Source organism: Amphiprion ocellaris, chromosome 16 (genome assembly GCF_022539595.1).
Source record: "Amphiprion ocellaris isolate individual 3 ecotype Okinawa chromosome 16, ASM2253959v1, whole genome shotgun sequence".
Lineage (NCBI taxonomy): Eukaryota > Metazoa > Chordata > Actinopteri > Pomacentridae > Amphiprion > Amphiprion ocellaris.
In genome coordinates, this window is record NC_072781.1 from 7,076,322 (window position 1) to 7,095,993 (window position 19,672).

A 19,672-nucleotide genomic window follows, 5' to 3' on the forward strand; every position below is an offset into this window, starting at 1 on the left:
ATAATAATTCAGCGCTGGGAACTGTTGCTGAAGCCGTCATGCATTACTGCAGACTGCTTGCTGCAGTATTTTTACGATGACATCATCCCTTCGTCCCCTTTGAGGGGATACCACGTGGTCGCTTGCCAGAGATGCAACAAATTGCGATGCACAAATTAAAAACAAACATTTTAATTTTTTTTTTTAACTATCATTAACTGAGCCAGTCGAGTATAAGAATTTAATGTCCGATCGCTCTAGCCATTATTGCTATAGTGATATTCGAGTGTGTTTTGCTTCCACAGAGCCTTTTAACAGTAGGAATGAGAGACGTAGAATGTGATTGGTTGATTTTTGTGTATCCTTTGACATTGACCAATCAGCTTGGCTGGCAGATTCAGGTGGTAAATCCTGATCCTGCCTGTGACTGTAACACGGCCCAGAGCTCTCTGCTCTCCCTCGTAGTGTATTTTTCAGCCCTGCCTCGGTTGCTTCCCTTCCCCTGTGCCGCCATTAAAGCCCGTCAGCTTGGTGTTTGGAAATCGGGGAACAGGACCAAAATGATTTAAAGCGTCCAAACCGACGGTCGAGGGACGGGACTGATGGGGGGGAGGGTTTCTCGCTCCGTGGTATGTATGGACCTTCAACTGCCAACTAAACGGCGCCCCACAGAAGTAAATATGCGGCTAGTGTCGTCCAAGTGAGAGAAGCCCGAGTTCGGATTGGAGTGGGTTTCTCCGATCCGAGGGGGAAGCTCCGTTTGTTTTGGCTGCAGCGGGGGGCCGAGGAGTGTAAACACAGCAAAGCAAAGGTGAGATATCAGCGTTACACCATCTCCTCGTAGAGTTGATAGGGGCCTCTCTAACGGCTACGGGCAAAACATAATCTCGTAACGTTAGCGAGCAGCTAGCTTGGCTGTAATTCCTGGCTGACAACCGAACGAAGGTAGCCTGGTTGTCATGTAAGATAACTACCCGCCAGCTTGCTCTGTCGGTTTAGTTAAACAGTAGCTAGTGTGATAGCTAAATAATGTTAAGTGACACCAGTCGAGCGCACATTTGAATTAAACTCATTGTTTATTTGAGCCGAACATATCAGCGCTTTGCTGGTCATAAGTAAACTGGTTGACCGTTACTACCTTAGCCGTTGGGCAAGGTTCCCGTTAATTCTCGTTAGCTTAGTCTCAAGGTGGGGAGGACCGTATCTCGCGAATTTGTTGAATTTCTCACGATGTGTTGGTAAACTTGGAGGCGTGGTGTAAACACAGCGACGACTCCCCTCCGAGCTGCCCCGTCGAGCCGCCGTTAACTTAATTTTATCAGCTTTTGTCTCCTAATTTAATGTTGGGTACATACAGTTTCATATGCGGGTAATAATAGGCTTTGGGGGCGAATTCAATTTCAGTGCATCAGTAAGTGTCTTAACCAGTCACGCGCCTCCCTGCCGGGTGTCGGGTTTCGTCCGTCCTTGTCTCCTGTTACCGGGCCCGGTTGTAAGGGCACATTTGCCCGGTGTATATAACTTACTGTATGTGTTTAAAGTCAGTGTCCGGTTTTGACAGAAGCGCCATAAATAAGTGCGGCGCTTCAAGGCTGCAGCTTCACCCTTGTTGCACTTTGCTTTTTGAGTCTGTCAACGTTTCTTACTTTGATTACTGCTACAAATTAGTGTCAGTTTGAGATCACTGTAGTTTGGAAATAGTTTGACAGTAAAGTACTGAGTGGCACAGGTGGCAGTAATAAAGTGAGTGCTTTATTAAACACATTTACCACTTGGAACCTGGAAAGTGAAGCAGCATATTTTGCCTTTTTCTCTTGAAGGCATTTGCAAGCTTTGAAGTCTATTGTTATTGCTTTTACCTTGCAGAAGTGTTTGCCTTTGAGTTATACGATATTTAGGTTTTGTCTCACGTTCAGTGTTTCCATTTATCATAACGTCAAAGCTATTGTCTAAAACCATTTCCCCTCCCTTTTTTACCCTAGTCTACTGCTTGCTGTGTGATCTCCTTGAGAGTGGATCTGCCGAGCTGAGAGTCCCTCTGAACGGCAGGAAGCCTCCCTTAGCGGCGGTGCGACGATGACAGAGCTGGTTGCCAAGTGGGCCTGTGAATACTGCACATACGAGAACTGGCCATCAGCCATCAAGTGCACCATGTGCCGCGCTCAGAGGCCCAGCGGGGGTGCCATCATTACTGAGGAGCCCTTCAAGAGCAGCCCTGCCCTGGATGCCAGTCTGCATCAGTGGGACCCTGCAGGCCTTAGCAACAGCCCATCTCAGGGGGGATCCAGCCTACTCATTTGTCCAGACTCCAGTGCCCGACCCCGCGTTCGCATTGCTGACGTACCTGAGACTAGTAGCAAGTGGTCGTGTCACATGTGCACCTACCTGAACTGGCCTCGGGCTATCCGTTGCACACAGTGCCTGTGTCAGAGGCAACAGGCTCAACAACAGCAGCATGGACAGCATGCAACCCATCAAGGACATCATACCCAGCAGCCACGCAGCCCCACAGAATCACCCCAGACCTCAGGCTCTGGATGCCGCCCTACTCTCCCCGCCGCCACTACAGACCCTTGTGAGGAATATAATGACCGTAACAGGCTCAACACCCATACACAGCACTGGACCTGCACTGCATGCACTTATGAGAACTGGGCCAAGGCACTCAAGTGTGTTGTGTGTGATCATCCTAGGCCCAATAGTCTGCTAGCTGAACCTATTGAACTGGCATCAGAGCCTGAGAGCCAACAACCATCCTCAAAACTCAATGAACAGGACAGGGACAACAGGAGGGGTGTAATTGGGCATGTGGTTGGGCAAGGAGTTGGAGGTGTGGTAGGTGGTGTCGGGGGATGTAGCAGCAGCCAGAGAAGGTCACCGCCAACGTCAAAACAGGAGTCAGAGGTGAACATGGACTTTCAGAGGATTGAACTGGCATCAGGGGCTGGGGTTGGGAGCAAAGAGGAGCTCGAGGTGGATTTCAAAAAACTGAAACAGATTAAGAACAGGATGAGAAGGACTGACTGGCTGTTCCTCAATGCATGTGTCGGTGAGTTTAAAGGATATATGCTTTCACTCAAGCATTTCAACTTGTTCTCCCAGTATATTGATATGTTATGAGGTTTACACTGAGTCAGAATGATGCAAGGCAGGTCAATACTGAAATGGGCTTTCCTTGAATTTGTGTGTAAATCATCAATTTGGGTTTACAATCTGCATGGTAATTAGTTGAGTCCCAGTTTATATAGCCGTATCCAGATGATTCTATATTACTACCTACTGATGCTGCCATACTGTATGCTTTAGTAATCCTCTGCATTCAGCTAGTAAAAACTTCCCTACAGAAACAGCAAGTGTCCGGCCACCCACACTGTGTGCTGGTGAATGCGGAGTGGGAGGGAGGATGAGCATTGTAAGAACAACTAATGATTGCTTTTTTTTTTTCTCTCTCACAACACTATCTCACTCTTTCTCTTGCCTGTGCCATCGGTGCGTAGAGTTTGTTCTGCACACCCACTCAACCTTCCGTCCTTTTTTTCCTTATCTGTCTCTTTGACAGACAATTATTCTATGTTATAATGACAACACGAATTTGACAGCCGCACATGCAGTTAATAACCCCATTACACCCATGTAGTGATAAATAATTGTACATCTTTTCATGCTGCTTCATTTCTCAAAGCAAAGAAAACATCAAGACTGATTGCAGAGAAACATCATTGCGGTTAGTTTGCCTCTGGTCCTGCACTGGGTCTGTTACTGGTGAATTACCCCATGTCTGTGAGACATTTCTGGGTCTGGCCAAGTCTCATCTGTTCAGAATGTCTGATGTCACTGGATGTAATTATTCAAAATGTTAGTGCTCCTTATCTGATCAGAAATATCCTTTAATTTCTCCCTTGGCCCTTAAAGGAAATGAAATCCAAACTATATCCAAAATCACTGCCTGTTTACAATAGAGCGCATTACTGTACTTATTTTAGGTCTGCAGCTGATGATTATGTTTATCTTTAAAATCTGCCTATTAATATTATTATTTTGATTATTTGGTCTCATGCAGTGTAAGCATTGCTCTGTTAAAACACTGATCTGTTTACTCAAAATTATAAAGCACGTAAATAAAAAATGTCAATTTAGATGCATGCAGTATTCTCTATTACTTTAAATCAAGCATATAAGACATCGGCCCAATATCCGCTTTAGAATTTCATTAAGTAATGTGGCTTTGCTCTTGTTTTGCCAGCACTGACAATGCCATTTGGTTTGAATAAACGTCGTTGGAATTTTCCCTTGACAGAACTATCCAAGAGCTTGCTACGCTCAGTGTGTTGTTCTACATCGGGGCTGGTTACAACTTCTGGTCATGCAGGAAGGCAAATTAAAGTGTGTAGTGTGCGGTAACACTTTGGACATAGCACAGTGGTAGCCGTAAAAGTGTCCATCCAGCTGTCAAGGCTAACCATGCTAGCATGCTTTGAATTAATGAACAACTGGTTCAATGCCAAAACCTTTCGGGAGTGTGAGTACATAGACATAAATAAACTACACTCTGGACATGCCGATCAGTAGTCTCATACTGAACCAAATGCCCTGTACCGAATACTTTGGGACGAATACTCATACCGTTACACCCGCAATGTTTGTAAACAGTATCCTCAGTTCTGGTAGATGCTCTGGTTTCCAACTGGACCTGCTGCTCTAAAAATACCATGACCCATGTAACTGAAGTTAAAAATAAAAAAAGTCTGGGGCAACATTAATTACCTTTGCCCCTGGTGTGTTTGACCCTAGACCAACTCTCTAAACTCAAATGCCCTTGCTTACATGTGTGATGTTTTTGGGGTCATTTCTCTTGTCGCTCCAGTGACAAGAGAAATGGTAAGAATTCAGGGTATTCAGGGTAGGAATATTAGGATGGTTAGAGGAATGGCTTTCATAAAGTTGTTGAGGGAAAACAAGTACTGACATTGCATGTTGCATTACCTCCTCTGTTCTCTTCCAGTTTTCTTCCAGAAACACTAAAGTGCACTAGGAGAGACTGGTTTCGTTTTATGTCTTTATCATTCCTGAAGCCTGATGCTTGGGACTTGTAAGCTTGATGAGCCACCAGTTGAGCGGACTCTTTAAGCACCCACTTGTTTGTGTTTGTGCAGGTTTATTGTTCCACTGTCCCATCTTTAAGCAGTTACAGAGACCTCACATGGTGACCAGGGCAGGGTGTTATTAACTTTGGCAAGGGCCATTGGTTTTTGTATAAATCTTCATAATATATGTATTTTTCTCACTTAGTCCTATTTGGAGGGGTGTTTAGTTTTACTTGTCATTTGAAGATGGTGGACTGGGAAATGTCCTGGATGTGTTGTTAGTGATGCAATAGATAGACTCACAGTCACTCAGACCTATGAACACCTACATGCAGTTCAAAGTCTTGAGTACTCCTACCTTAGGAATGTGAAAGGAAACAGGAGCGTGGTCAAAGGAAGCCCATGTGAACACAGGGGGAATGTGCAAACACCAAACAAACCCGTGTCCTACTTTCTGTAAGGTGTTGGACTGACTTATGAAGGACTAAAATAGTCTGTCAATACTTTAATACTTTGAGCTATGTATAGCCATATAGTTTGTTATGTTTCAGTCAGAACTGTAATAATATAATTATAACTTAGTGTGGAAAGGTTATGGCATAACAAAGGTCCTTCTTAGATATATGTAAGCCGTTTAAACATTTAATGCAATAGCAGGGTTTTCCCTAGCATTATAAGACTTGTACAGAAAAACTATGCTGAGAGACCTCGGGGTGCCCTGGAGAGAAAGGATACCGTTTATAAGACCAATTACAAGACAGTCAGTTTTGTCTGGAGATTATCTGCAGGCGTTTCTGAAGGCTGGTGTAACGGGTTTTGCTGCCACCGAGGACATAAATTCATAATGAGTGAAGTCAAGTTCATAGCATCTCTCGGCATTTTTACTGTAGAAAGAAACAGACAGATACATCTATTAAACAGCCAAGAATTATGGCTATTGTCACTACTGATAAGATCTGAAAACAAGCCCAAAATGCTAACTGTTAGAGAAAGTGGCTCAGATACAGGAATTGACACAATACATTAACTCAGTCAGCTGGAAAGTCATTCAGAATGGGACCAGGTTACATGTAATACCAGGTTACAATATCCAATGGCAATGAGAGAATGAAAAAAATCTCAGTGCACAAAACAACTTATGTTTATTGTAAATATTTTTAATGATATTCATCCAAAATCACATGGAAATGTGTAGTCTTTAGTCAAATATCATGACATTTTCACCACCATGGCTCCTAAAACCTCCAGAAACCTAGTTAAAACTCTGAAGAGAGATTATTTTAGCCCACAGTTCTGAAACTTTTAGTGCAGTATGACCTTAAATACAAAAAACAGCAACAAAAAGTACAGCAGTGTTCATCTTTTTGTGTTTTCCAAAGTAAGCCTTACATAGAATATTAAAACATTTGCAGGAATTGAACAAAATTGAATATTTACTAACAATACCATTTTATAGAAAAAATACAAAAAATATGCATATGACTTCCTTCATAGATAGTGGTGTACTTTGAGGCTCTCTTGTTAGCCTTTCAGACTTCTGTATTAATACCAGCAGGATGCCCACATAATCTCAGACCTCTTTCAGGGCAGTCATTTTGATATGTTGTTGTAGGAAAAGCACATGTGTAACTTTCAGCATTAATAGTGGCTCTGGTCCATATTTGTGTTTCAGTAAGAAATGTCTGTGAGTCAACACACGCAATACCAAGAAACTTGCATTTACATTCAGCGTTATTAATGGCACTTGTGGTTTTTGTTGCAGTGACAGGTTAAATTGTCTGAATGAAAACTCACAATGCTCTTCTTACGTTACTAATTTGTGTTCCCTTAGAGTTGGAAAATATATCAGAATTTGTTTGCCTTATGAGAGCTTGTGTAAAATCTGTCTGAGAAATAGTGATGGGGCCGTGGTTTGCTGAAAGGAACATCCATCTTCACAAGTAGTAATGTGTCATGTTCAGTCCTAAGTGCTTATTTTCTTAAACTGTTCTTGTGTGACATATTCACCTCTGTTTCACTGAGTTTCTAGAAATGCACATCTGTACCATGAAAGGCAACAAAGTGAGAAGGGCTGCGGTACTATTACAAAGAACACTGTTCTGACTAAATATTTGCTTTTATTCACCTGTCCAAAGCGATGTAAAAAATAGTCACAGTCTAAGCCACAGTAGAAACAACTTGTAGTGGATACTGGATAAATAATATCACCTTTTTGTTCTTTCTATTGTTATAAGAGAATAAAGGTGAAGCGATTTGGTAAAAAAAATACTTAAATATACAGCCTGGTGAACAGCAACATGTGGTATGGTTTCCCATGTTTGTACTTCCAAAAATCTGTCAGCCTTTGCAGTGCTTTGCCTCCAAAAGTGGCTCATGTGCAGGTAAGCATACGAATCCCAAATAGACTTAAAAGCACCAACACCTTTTCTTGTGGCTCTTATTCATTTTCCAATGATAAACGTGACCACTATCCACATTGTCGAAATGGCATGTGCTGCGTGAAAGAAAAAGACCAAGAATCACTTAGCCTCATCTTTTCTCTCTCGTCAGTCTGTCTTTAAGTGTGCGTGTGTTTGCATATTAGCCCCTTCACCAAAGGATCTGTGAGTACAGTACTGACTGCAGGGCTACAGGCACACCCACACTAATGGAGTGTTTTGTGGAAAGCAGTTGTGATCCTGCTCTCTCACACTGCGTTGCTATTGTGTAGTTTCTCTCCTCATCTCTCACAGCGCTAGCCAGCTCCACATGGCACAGCGAGTCCTTCCACCCACTCCATGTCTCTCTCGCTCTCACTCACACACAGATTATGCAGCTGAGCATTGTGTGTGGTCCTTTGACGTGAGAACAAAAGCTCAACAGTGTTTAATACTGTCAAATGTACGAGAGAATACTACCCGGGCATTTACTGTATATGCTAGAACTGGAAAGAGTAAATTTGTGTAGCAGTGAAGCTTTGAAATGTATTTATGCTTTGGTGTTTGATTAGATTTTATAACCATAACACACTCGTCCAAATAGTTTATTCAACTTAAACAGCTAAGTCACTTTATCTCACTTTGTTGCTGGTTGGATCACAGTACTTGAGGCTGGCATCGGTGCTGAAACCTAAAACGGGTAAATTTTGTGTTGAGCTGATTGCTCGGCTATCCACATTTCAGCCTTAACCAACTTTATTATCAGTTTGTTCTATCGCTTTGGTTTAGGACTAAAAATATCCCCATCCTTTTGCCTCTCATGACAGTTTACCATTGCACGCACTACACACACACACATCACTCAACATTTTATTCACTCCCTCTTACATTAGAACACAGAACTGGCTGAAAATGGTTTACATTTGAGCTTTTAGCGTGTGAGATCATAGACTAAAAAAATGTTAAAGTTTACAGCCGAACATCCGACTAGTCAGTGCGTGTGTGTGTGTGTTTAAGAGGTAGGTTTAGTGATGATTCACTGTAATGACAGCTTACTTAGCGTAATAGCTTTGAAGCGACAGAGTGACTCTAGTATGTCTTCTGCTGTACACTGTCATATGTTTCTGTAGTTTGGCTATCCTGGTTAGCTGGTCAATGGCTGAGTTTATGTGCTAGGGGTTGATACAAACTGATTCTGTAATGCTTAGACTTTATGCCAAGAAAATACAGAAAAACAAACACCTGCAACTGCCTGACCAGACGGCTCCTTCAACCCTCAAGCTAGTATCTGAGCCTCGAGATTAAGCAGGGAAAAAAGTCCCTGACAGATTACAGTGTTCCCCTCTATTGTCATTTCCCCTTGACTTCAAAGTCAGTGAAGTCTCAGAGCTGTTAGTGCTGCCACAGAGATAAAGCTAGTTTCTCATCTCCAATATTTCATACTTTTTGGTGTAGCACTGAATGTCCTCTGCACATGGTTGTTTTTTTTGTGTCCCTTGGGCCAAGTCATAATGCGTTTGTAAACACAGTGGTCATCATGTTTACCAATTTGTGATTTGGCCCCAAAGTATATTTATTTTTTGCCTGCTGAATACAAGCAAACTAATAAACACATCTTTTGTTTGTGTATTTTTTTTTATTTGAAAGTCTCCTTCAAAAGTAACATGATTAAAACAAATGTGAATTTGTGTTTCCTGAACCTCTTTTTTGCAAGCTGTGTACTATGTTAATGGTGCTACTGTGGTAAATGTCTTCTATTTTAAATTATGAAAACAGTGTCTACATTTCATTGCAGCTATTAATAATATTTATTGACATGACCTTTTTCCTTCCTCCTCTTTGGCTGAAAGGTGTCGTAGAAGGTGACCTGGCAGCTGTGGAAGCCTACAAGTCGTCAGGAGGGGACATCGCACGACAGCTAACATCAGACGAGGTGCGCCTATTAAATCGGCCCTCGGCATTTGATGACGGCTTCACGCTGGTTCACCTGGCAATCCGCTTCCAGAGACAGGACATGCTGGCAGTGTTACTCACTGAGGTTAGTGGAGACAGCCAAGACACTGCTGCTCTTTGAGGAATCACATGCACCAGCGTATTGGCGTGCTTTGAATTCTTTTTACATCGTGACAAAACACTGGACTTTTTTTTAACACATGCCGCTGGTAGATCAAACCGGCATGCGTCATTCTGTGCAACAGATAGAAATTTTAAGCTGTTTCTTGGTCATTTCTCCATTTGCATTTAAAAACAGGTCAAGCATAGTTCAAAAAAATTAAACCCCTTAAGTATAGGTATAAACAAAGAATAACCCATGTAAGAACAATCTGTCTACAGCAATAATAATAATAATAATAATAATAATAATAATAATAATAATAATAATAATAATAATAATAATAATAATAATACAATTGCTTTGTCTGATCTCCTGGCACAACATATTGAAGCAATCATGCTTTTTCTTGAAGGCCATGGGCATTCCTGTGTTAAATGTTTTGAAAATTTGCACCAGAAATTGGCCTCAGATGGAAAGGACACCCTTGAACTGTAGTATGATTGTTACACTGCTTGTTGTTGCGTCGCAGATGATGCAGCTTTTTCTTGCAAATCTTAATCTTAATCTCAGCATCCGATGAGATCAGCCGGGAGGAATCGAAAGGCCAAAGGATTTGTAGAGAGGAAAGGGACTGCAGTGCAGTTACACACTTTTGGTGCACGAAATACAAAATACTGTCACACCCTGGTCTCCCAAGGGATAACCATTCCTCTATTAGTAATTAGTTTATGTTGTTAGTATATTGTGTGGTGAGTGGTTTGGTAAAAATGTGAGTCTTCAGTATCTCTGCAACTAGAAGGTTCCCTGAGTTTGTGTGTACCTCTGCTGGCACTGTGCTTGTACTGAAGTTGATTGAAGCTCACTTGCCGTCAGCACTGTGATCCGAGATTATCTGTCTACACACCTCTCCTCCCACACTCCGTCACTGCCCCAGTTTCTTTTCCAGAGGGGTTAGTGAGTAACCACTGGATCATGTCCCTAAAATGTTTCAAAGCCGACAACTGCTCGAACACCAAACACAGAAGCAGTTATGTTCATGTCCTAGAGGCAATTTAGATTTGGTTAGTGCATAAATGCACAAAAAGTTATGTTTTTTTTTTCCAAAGTTTTCAGGCTCTAACTGTGCTTAAAAAATCTGTTCTTAATTTCATTAACAGAAATTATCAGGATTTATTTAAACAGTAGGACACGAGATTATCTCAACTTTACAGCCTAGTCATTTTTTGCATCTTTCATTCCTAAAATCAGTCCTAGTAAAAGACATCACTTCTGCTCGTAGAAAACGACTATAAGCTAAATAAAAACCCATGTTGTCCAGTCTACATTATATTTCATTATCCCTACACAAGTCCCCTCATCATGAACATGCCCTGACCTCTGGTATTAAATCTTTTCTTATGATTTAGGCTGTAGTCTAGCCTCTCCATATTTATGCTACGTTTAAGACAAAATGATGTCTTTACAGGAATTTTTCCAGATCTCTTTATGTTGACATGTTTGGTCCCAGATATCTCCTCCACCACCTTATCAAAGTTAAACTGACTGTTCATTCTGTTCATCTTAGACCTCAGTAGAGCATGTGATATAGCTGGCCACTACATGCAGCTAAACGACCTTGAAAGCTGGTTTTGTATCAGTTAACACAGACATTTTGGGGGGTTTGAGGTCGCTTGTGAAATACAACCTTCCTCAATTGTTAGAAATGCCGTTACTCAGTTTCAGTCTCTGTCTCAGATACTCTTGATGTAGATAAAACCTCCTTCCTTTTACTTCGGCTCTGCAGGTCTCCCAACAGGCAGCCAAGTGTATTCCAGCCATGGTGTGTCCTGAGCTGACAGAGCAGATTCGTCGTGAGGTAGCGGCTTCCCTTCACCAGCGCAAGGGCGACTTTACCTGCTATTTCCTCACTGACCTGGTGACCTTCACCCTACCTGCAGGTCAGCAACTCATCATAAACCAAACAAATATGACAAAAACATACGCTATCTGGTATAGTGAGTTAGCTATTAACAATAGGCTGAAAACACAACTTTATGACTGTCATAACACAAATTCCAGAAGCTGTTATAATGTACTTTGTGTACAAAGGGAACCAAAAACGCTGTAGTTTGAGAAACCCAGTCTAGCCATTGCTTCTTGCTTTCCAAGTGTGTAATAGAATGCTTGTTTTGTTTACTTGTGGTGTATGAAATTGCTTGTTGTTTAGATGCTGAGGGGACATAATGCCACGGTTGTGTGTTTCCAACTGCCAGAACACAGAGGCTACCTCTGGCTCACTGTTTGAGTATTGTTCTTGCATTCTGAATATGACAGCCTGCCAACTATGCCTGTTTCTCCTTCATAACAGAACTATATTTAGTATTTTTGCTGATGTCTCTCTGTAAAATTACATGCATTCATTGTTATTTCTGCTGAATTTCACTGTGTGGAACAGCTATTATGGTTCAGTCTGTTGCTGGTAGCTAAGCTAAGGATTTTTGTTATGCCGAGTTTTCAGGACAATGCCGACCTTGGCTTCGGGCCACTATAGAAACACATTCTGTTCAGTTCCACAAAGTCAATGCATTCATTTATTTTAGCTAAAGAATGAGTTACTGTGTTGACACGAGCCTAGAGCCAGCAGTGAAAGCCATTGGCTGTTGTGGAAAGAACAAAACATGGTGACTTGATTTGAAATGAGCCACAACAGAAAGATTTTCTAGTTGGTCTTTTTCAGTCACTTCATTCAAGTGTTTCAGGTAGTTGAAATACAGATCAATACATTTACAAAACAAAATGTGAATAAAAAGATTTTTCTGCACTGCTTTCTTTTCATTTCTGTCATTTATTCCTCTTCCTTTTGTTTCAGACATTGAGGACTTGCCCCAAGCAGTTCAGGAAAAACTGTTCGATGAGGTGCTGGACCGAGACGTACAAAAAGGTGAAATACTGTATTCCTTCAGCTTTATAACAGCTATCACATGCTGTGCTTATGTATCAATGCGATTGCGCTGAGAAAGGAGCCAGATCCAATGACGGCCTGGCTGCTCGACAAACAGAGGGAGCCTCTTCACAACCTGCATACTATTAACAGGGAGGCTGCAGAGTGCTGGCAGCGTTAAATTACTTGTATTTTCTCTCTTGCCAGCCCGGTTTTTTGCCTGCCTGCTTGTCACTCTGCCAGGCGCTCCGTCTTTATCGTGTGCACCAGTTGCATTTGGGCTAATCAGCCTAATTGAGTTTCAGGGATTTCTCTGATCCCTGTTGAATGATTGTCTTTCCTTTCAGCCCACATGCTCACTCACAAATATAAACACATTTAAAAGGCGTCACCTTTGCTTCTTTGGTTTCTCGCTAATTTGAGTGTCCTGTTTAATCATCCCAGTGTGTCAAGAGTGAAGCACTGCCCTATAAACACAAATTCTTACTTCACCATCAAGAGACTTTCTGGATGTTTTTGTTTGCACCTAAATTACAGGTTTTGATGGAAACATTAAAAGTCCAAGTAAAGAGAGCATTTTTCATGTTAAGGGATTAGGACAGGGCTGGTTGACACTGCTTACAGTCTGACCAATGTAAAGTGTGCATTGAATTTCTTCAAGACACATTTTGTGAAATATCCCAATAGCAATGTAGCACAATAAAGGGAAACATCTGTGTCAGCAACTTTGCGTATCTGTGTCCAGAATAAATAAATTCATAGTTTATATATAATTGAACAAACCAAATGTTGTATAAAAAAATCTGAGCTACTAGATAAGTTAGATTGTTCTGTCCAGCTGCAATCAGCAATTCAACGTCAAAAAGACTGACATTTACAAGGCAACACACTGTAAAACAACAGTTGATGCTTTTACTTGCACTTGGCAACATGTTTCTACCACGCAGTAAATATAGCGTGCACCCAAATATATATAGATATATATGCCTGCTGTATTTCTTATCTGGTTTCCTGCTGTAACCTGATCTCTGGCAGTCATCTGGTTATGTGGTGTGCATGCAAACAGTGTTATGTCAGATCTTTTTTTTATAGATGTGAGTAGTCATTAACACTCCCAAACAGTCCTTTTAAATACCATCACCTGCCTTGCAAGAAAAAGCACTATGGCCTGTATACTACCCTCACTTTCCCGCACTGTTGCATGTCTTGGTACAACATGTTCTCGTTGTGGTTAAATATTCAGAACCACTGAGAAGTTTAGAGGTATAACACTTAGCCTTTCCTCCCCTCTTGTTCAGAACTTGAAGAGGAGTCTCCCATCATCAACTGGTCCCTGGAGCTCGGCACCAGGTTAGACAGTCGACTGTATGCTCTGTGGAACCGGACGGCTGGGGACTGCCTCCTTGACTCTGTGCTGCAGGCTACATGGGGCATCTACGACAAGGACTCTGTTCTCCGCAAGACCCTCCACGACAGTCTGCACGACTGTTCTCACTGGTGAGACCTGCAGAACGTTTACTTGGAGTACAGAGTAGTGTGTTACAGCTCTTCTAAATACATGTGATCAGTGTGAGTGATTTGCATCTAGTCTTGTGCATATTCAAACTGTGTGACATAATGCACCACACATCAGCAGTATGGAGGACTAAAAGTGCCAAAATTAAATAAATAAATACATCATTAAATAATTAATTAAATATGTCATTAATTAATTAAAATTGGAATTAAATATTTCATTAATTAATTAAAATTGGAATTAAATATGTCATTAATTAATTAAAATTGGAATTAAATACTTAAATGTGTTATTAAATAAATATATCATTAAATAATTAAATATGTCATTAATTAGTTAAAATTGGAATTAAATATGTCATTAATTAATTAAAATTGGAATTAAATACATAAATGTGTTATTAAATATGTCATTAATTTATTAAAATAACAATTATTTTAAGTAAAAAACATATTTCATTATTTCACGATTTAATTAATTATTTCATGGTCCTTGTGTTGCAGTGGATCATGAATTAATTTTATCTGTCAACCTCGCCCGTCAAAGTCCGTGGGCGGGACTAACGTGAATCTAGTCTAATCCACTGCTTTTGTCTGCCTTGAAACCGGAAGTAGAAGTCTTTCTAAACATGGAGGCTGTGTAGAGGGAGAGTCGCTGTGAACTTTCTAGAGAGTTGGTGAGAGATATTTTAGACCTTGCAGAGTATGTGGAAGCAGGACCTGCTTACCGCGAGCATGTAGCGTGTAAAGCAGAGGAATTTATTGACGTTGTTGAAGTTATTTCCGCACTTTCCGACCAAGATGTTGACCGTAGAGTGACTGCAAATTTAGAGGAAGTACTCCGCCGGTTTTCTGGTACCAGGGTGCAACAGGAGCACACACAGGGACCAGGGCGTTTGGCATACCGAGGGAAGTTCTGGAACATCACGTTCTTTGTGGATTACCAGCCTGTCAAATTGCAGCGATGCTCGGAGTGTCGAGCGCTTTTCCTTTAGGACCTACTCGGCGCGGCACGGCTCCGCTCGTCTTTGTTTAGCCGCGATTCCACAAGCATCTACTCGGCACGGTACGGCTCGTCTCATCTTTGTTTGCGAGCGTTTCCATACGGACTAATTTTCAGCACCTTCTCGGCTGAGGTTCCCAGCGAGCTGAGATGAGCCGATAATGTGGCGTTTACATAGTGCAGGCCACTGATTGGACAGGGAGTGACGACACAGAGCAACTTCAGCACGAAAACAAAATCCTGCATTAAAAAATGACTGTAAACAGCGACGGTGTGCATTGCTCTTCACGAAACTCTCTGTTCTTCATAATTTTAATGTGACAGCCAGACCTGTACCGTGGGTGAATGAAGAGGTCGAGACTTTGTCTTTGGTGGCGGACCAAAGAATACAGAGAGAGCTGGACGGAGAAAGTTTATCAGGAGGTCTCTGAGCGGATGGCCGCTCACATATACAGTAGACTGTATATAAAGAGGACAGAAGCAGTGTAGGGAGAAGCTGAAAAAGCTCAAAAGTGACTATCGGTCCACCCAGGACCACAACGGCCGGCGTGGGTCAACCAGGAGGTGTTGGAAGAGGTTTAATGGAAGCTATTTACTGGCACCGCACCGGCGAGCAACAGGAGGGAGACTCAGCCGCTGCATTGTTGGAGACGTTCGAGGACGGTGAGTGTTTTGTGACTTCAAGAAACTTATACATCATTTATTCCATTGGTGGCAACCTTCTTTTAAGCAAACAAGTATTTTTAGAAAGTAACGTCGTTGTCTCCTGTAGCAGACAATAAGATAGCTAGTTAGCCATCGGCGCTAACTCCGTGCTCTGCTTGTATTTCGTGCTGCTGTTTCTAACGTTTAGCTCTCAGAAGCTAATACTTCAGTCAGCATGCCGTGTTTTTCTTGTACTTAGAGTGAGTGTTTATTTCTGTTCAAGAATCCCTTTCCACATGCGAAGCCTACTCCACCTCCGTCGCGGAGCCCCCGGCTGCCCTGTCTCCTCTCCAGCACCAGCTCGGACACCGACACCAGCACGTCACAGCAACGTCTTATCACCGGTAAGACACGGTAAACAGAGAGCATGGTTGATTTTCGTATTATTATTACTACAGGTGTAAATGCCTGCAAGCATGATCAGAACAACGAGACCAATGACCAAGAATTGAGGCAGGTGTAAATGCAAACTGTGCAGCAGCCAGCTCAGGAACGCCTGATGAAAGCTACATGTAGCTACAGTGACACATAAACAGAACACATGCAGCTGCATTTATTTTCTATTGATTTAACAAGTAAGTCACTCTAATTAATTTACGTTCTGGTGCGGTGTAGTATTGCAACCATTCTTCTTATAGTCACTAGGTAGCTGTGAAACTGAATGAAAATATACATAAAAATGAGAAAACACAGCTCTTCTTAGCAACTCCAAAATGTGCACAGGATGAAATGAAGTTCACACCACGTCGTTTTTGTTTGTGGTGGAGCAGTTACTGCTTGTGCTTTGGTTAAAGCGAAGAGTGCCAGAAGTTTATTAAAGTATCAAAGACATGATCATGATTGAAAATGGATGGACGGGTGGCTAAACACATCACATCATAGCTGTGGAGTCCTTCCAGCTCCTGGGGACTACAATCTCTCAGGACCTCCTGAAAAAGGCTCAGCAGAGGATGTATTTCCTACGACAGCTGAGGAGACATGGCCTGCCACATGAGCTGTTGATCCAGTTCTACACTGCAGTCATACAATCTGTCCTGTGCACCTCTGGATCAACCACACAGCAGGACAGAAACAGACTACAGCCCATAGTACGGACTGCAGAAAACATCATCAGAGACCCCACTCACCCTGGACATTTGGACTACAGTGCCCTGTACACAAAAATCGCCACTACTGTGTTTATAGCAATTACCATTTTGCTAATGTGTTCATACATTCCAGTCTAGCTGTACATTTCTGTTTATATTGTGTTCTATTTTACTACTATTTCTTTTTCCTCCCTGTTCCTCTTTCTATTGTTTATTTTTTATTATTCTCTTCCATATTCCTAGGATGACACCAACAGCCGAAACCAAATTCTGTGTATATTGTGTACTTACTTGGCCATTAAAGCTGACTCTGATCACTTTTCTGTCTTTGGTCTAGGCAAGAGGAAAGGGGGCCACAGAAAATTGGACCTTCCTAGCGTACTTGTGGAGATGCAGGCTGAGGAGGAGTGGAGTCATGCCCAGCATGATGAGAACATCTGGTTGCTCCTCAGCGAGGCAAGAGAGAATGAAGCTGGCCCAGAATACTGCCTTCAACCAGTCATTCCTGGGTGTGCTGGGGCAGCTGGGGTAGCTGGGTAGGCAGTGGGCAGCCGGCGAGTGTGAGCGAGTCCACCTCCCATAGACTTGAGATTTACAAGTGCTGGTCATATAATTAGAATATCACGAAAAAGCTTGTCTTTTGGACAACTGTCAGGTCAGTAGTCTTCCCCATGATTGTGTAGCCTACAGAACTAGGCTGAGAGACCATTTAAAGGCCTTTGCAGGTGTTTTGAGTTAATTAGCTGATTAGAGGTGTCTTCAATATTGAACCTTTCTACAATATTCTAATTTTCAGAGATACCAAATTTGAGATTTTTGTTAGTATTCAGGTATAATCATCAAAGTTAAGAGAAATAAACATTTGAAATATATCAGTCTCTGTGTAATGAATGAGTATAATATACAAGTTTCACTTTTGAATGGAATTACTGAAATAATGAACAACTTTTTTCATGATATTCTAATTATATGACCAGCACCTGTAGTTGTATATAGTTTTACTTTTAGCCCTCCACTGTAGGAGAGGCCCACCACAGTTTGTACTTTGCACATTGTAAATAGTTTTGATTTTGCTGCTGACTAATAAACTATTTTGTGACTTATGTGATTGCATCATAACTTTTCATTTTGTCTGTTAAGACACTGGTAGGAAAAGAGTCAACAGTCTGAACCAAACAATTCTATATTCCCTAATAATGTATTTGTGTTTAATGGGATTTAACATGTTTTAACACAAACTCCTTTATGGTTCATAATTCTGGTGACTGAATTACACCAAAGCAATACTGATTTATCAAACTGGAATTTTCTTAAAACAGCTGTTTTAATGTTTTGGCGTTTAATTTTTTATTTAATCTTGCTAACCTTCACAAACAAACAATAGCATAGACACATCTACAAAAGTTTATTGTCAGAATTGCATTAAAGAAAACAATAGCGGTCCGGGGACAGAAAAACAGAAGTATAACAAGAAGAACAACTTTTAACTTTTGCATGACACGTAGTGCATCAGTGCATCCTGTACATCTCTGCCCTCCTCCTCTACACCTTGTGCCACTGCAGGCTCATGTGCTGCTGCTTCAGGTAAATCCCATGAAGTCTCATCAGAGAGCATCTGAAACACATACACAGCATACATATTTTAATACCTAATAGCGACAAACTGCAGCCATTACAGGGTCGTTCACAGGACTGATACACGATAGCTAGCGAACTAGCATTAGCTTACCCTTATATGTCGTCTCGTTCATATCCTCTTGTCTTCAGCTTGATACTGCTGTATCGCCTCCCAAACTCTCCTGTGTGTCTCCTGAGTGTTTCGACTCGCCGCTCTCAGCTTTCTCCGACTCTTCTGTTACTCTGAATCTGACAGAAAGCCACAGACCGAGCAGCAGGTGTACTATCGCCTCCATGTACATTGTTGCATTGCGTTTGTGTCGCACAAAAATGACGGTAAGGGACTTTCGGGCCACCGTGCTATGACGACTCAACCCACGATGAGGTGGTACTCAATGTAATGGAAAAACAACTAAACCGAGACGAGCCGTGGCGCGCCGAGTAGATGCTAAAGGAAATGCTAAAGGAAAATTTGTCTTGCACCGCATGTATCAACATTTGGGAAAGAGGACCGAGTCTTTAGCGGTTGCTAATAAAGTTTTGTTTTATTGAGTATCCAAACCAACGTAGAGGTGAATAGCGCCACCCAGTGTATCGGAATGTGTTCACAAGCTCTGCGTCAATCCATTATCTGGAATCGATTTGCCTTGACTTGATGTGCAGGGTAACCAATCAGGTGTTAGGATCCGCCCACCGACTTTGACGGGCGAGGTTGACAGATAAAATAAATTCATGATCCACTGCAACGCAAGGACCATGAAATAATTAATTAAATAGTGAAATAATGAAATATGTTTTTTACTTAAAATAATTGTTATTTTAATAAATTAATGACATATTTAATAACACATTTATGTATTTAATTCCAATTTTAATTAATTAATGACATATTTAATGCCAATTTTAATTAATTAATGACATATTTAATGCCAATTTTAATTAATTAATGACATATTTAATTATTTAATGATATATTTATTTAATAACACATTTAAGTATTTCATTCCAATTTTAATTAATTAATGAAATATTTAATTCCAATTTTAATTAATTAATGAAATATTTAATTCCAATTTTAATTAATTAATGACATATTTAATTAATTATTTAATGATGTATTTATTTATTTAATTTTGGCACTTTTAGTCCTCCATACAGCAGTAGATTAGTATTGAAAGGAATATTGAGCTTGTGCTGGTGAGTTGGTGTGCTCATCTAGCTTTTTAGTACGATTAGTGGACTTTTCATTTGGGCAAACAAGGTGAAACTACTGCATTTTTTATATTTA

The 19,672-nt window shown here is 41.2% G+C and overlaps 1 protein-coding gene and 1 long non-coding RNA gene across 2 annotated transcripts; one reads left to right on the forward strand and one right to left on the reverse strand.

Annotated features, from left to right (window-relative positions):
* The first annotated feature begins 402 nt into the window (after positions 1-402).
* On the forward strand, positions 403-13,957 carry zranb1b (zinc finger, RAN-binding domain containing 1b). The gene is made up of 6 exons (XM_055018565.1): positions 403-790; positions 1,962-3,028; positions 9,331-9,518; positions 11,320-11,473; positions 12,385-12,456; positions 13,755-13,957. Exons 2-6 carry the CDS (start codon positions 2,056-2,058, stop codon positions 13,955-13,957), a joined length of 1,590 nt encoding a protein of 529 aa, XP_054874540.1. The 5' UTR covers positions 403-790; positions 1,962-2,055.
* A 4,200-nt stretch (positions 13,958-18,157) lies between these two features.
* Positions 18,158-19,540, reverse strand: LOC129350756 (uncharacterized). The gene is made up of 2 exons (XR_008604259.1): positions 18,497-19,540; positions 18,158-18,382 (listed from the first exon to the last, which is right to left on the reverse strand). It is a non-coding gene; the product is annotated as an uncharacterized LOC129350756 (long non-coding RNA).
* Positions 19,541-19,672: the final 132 nt, after the last annotated feature.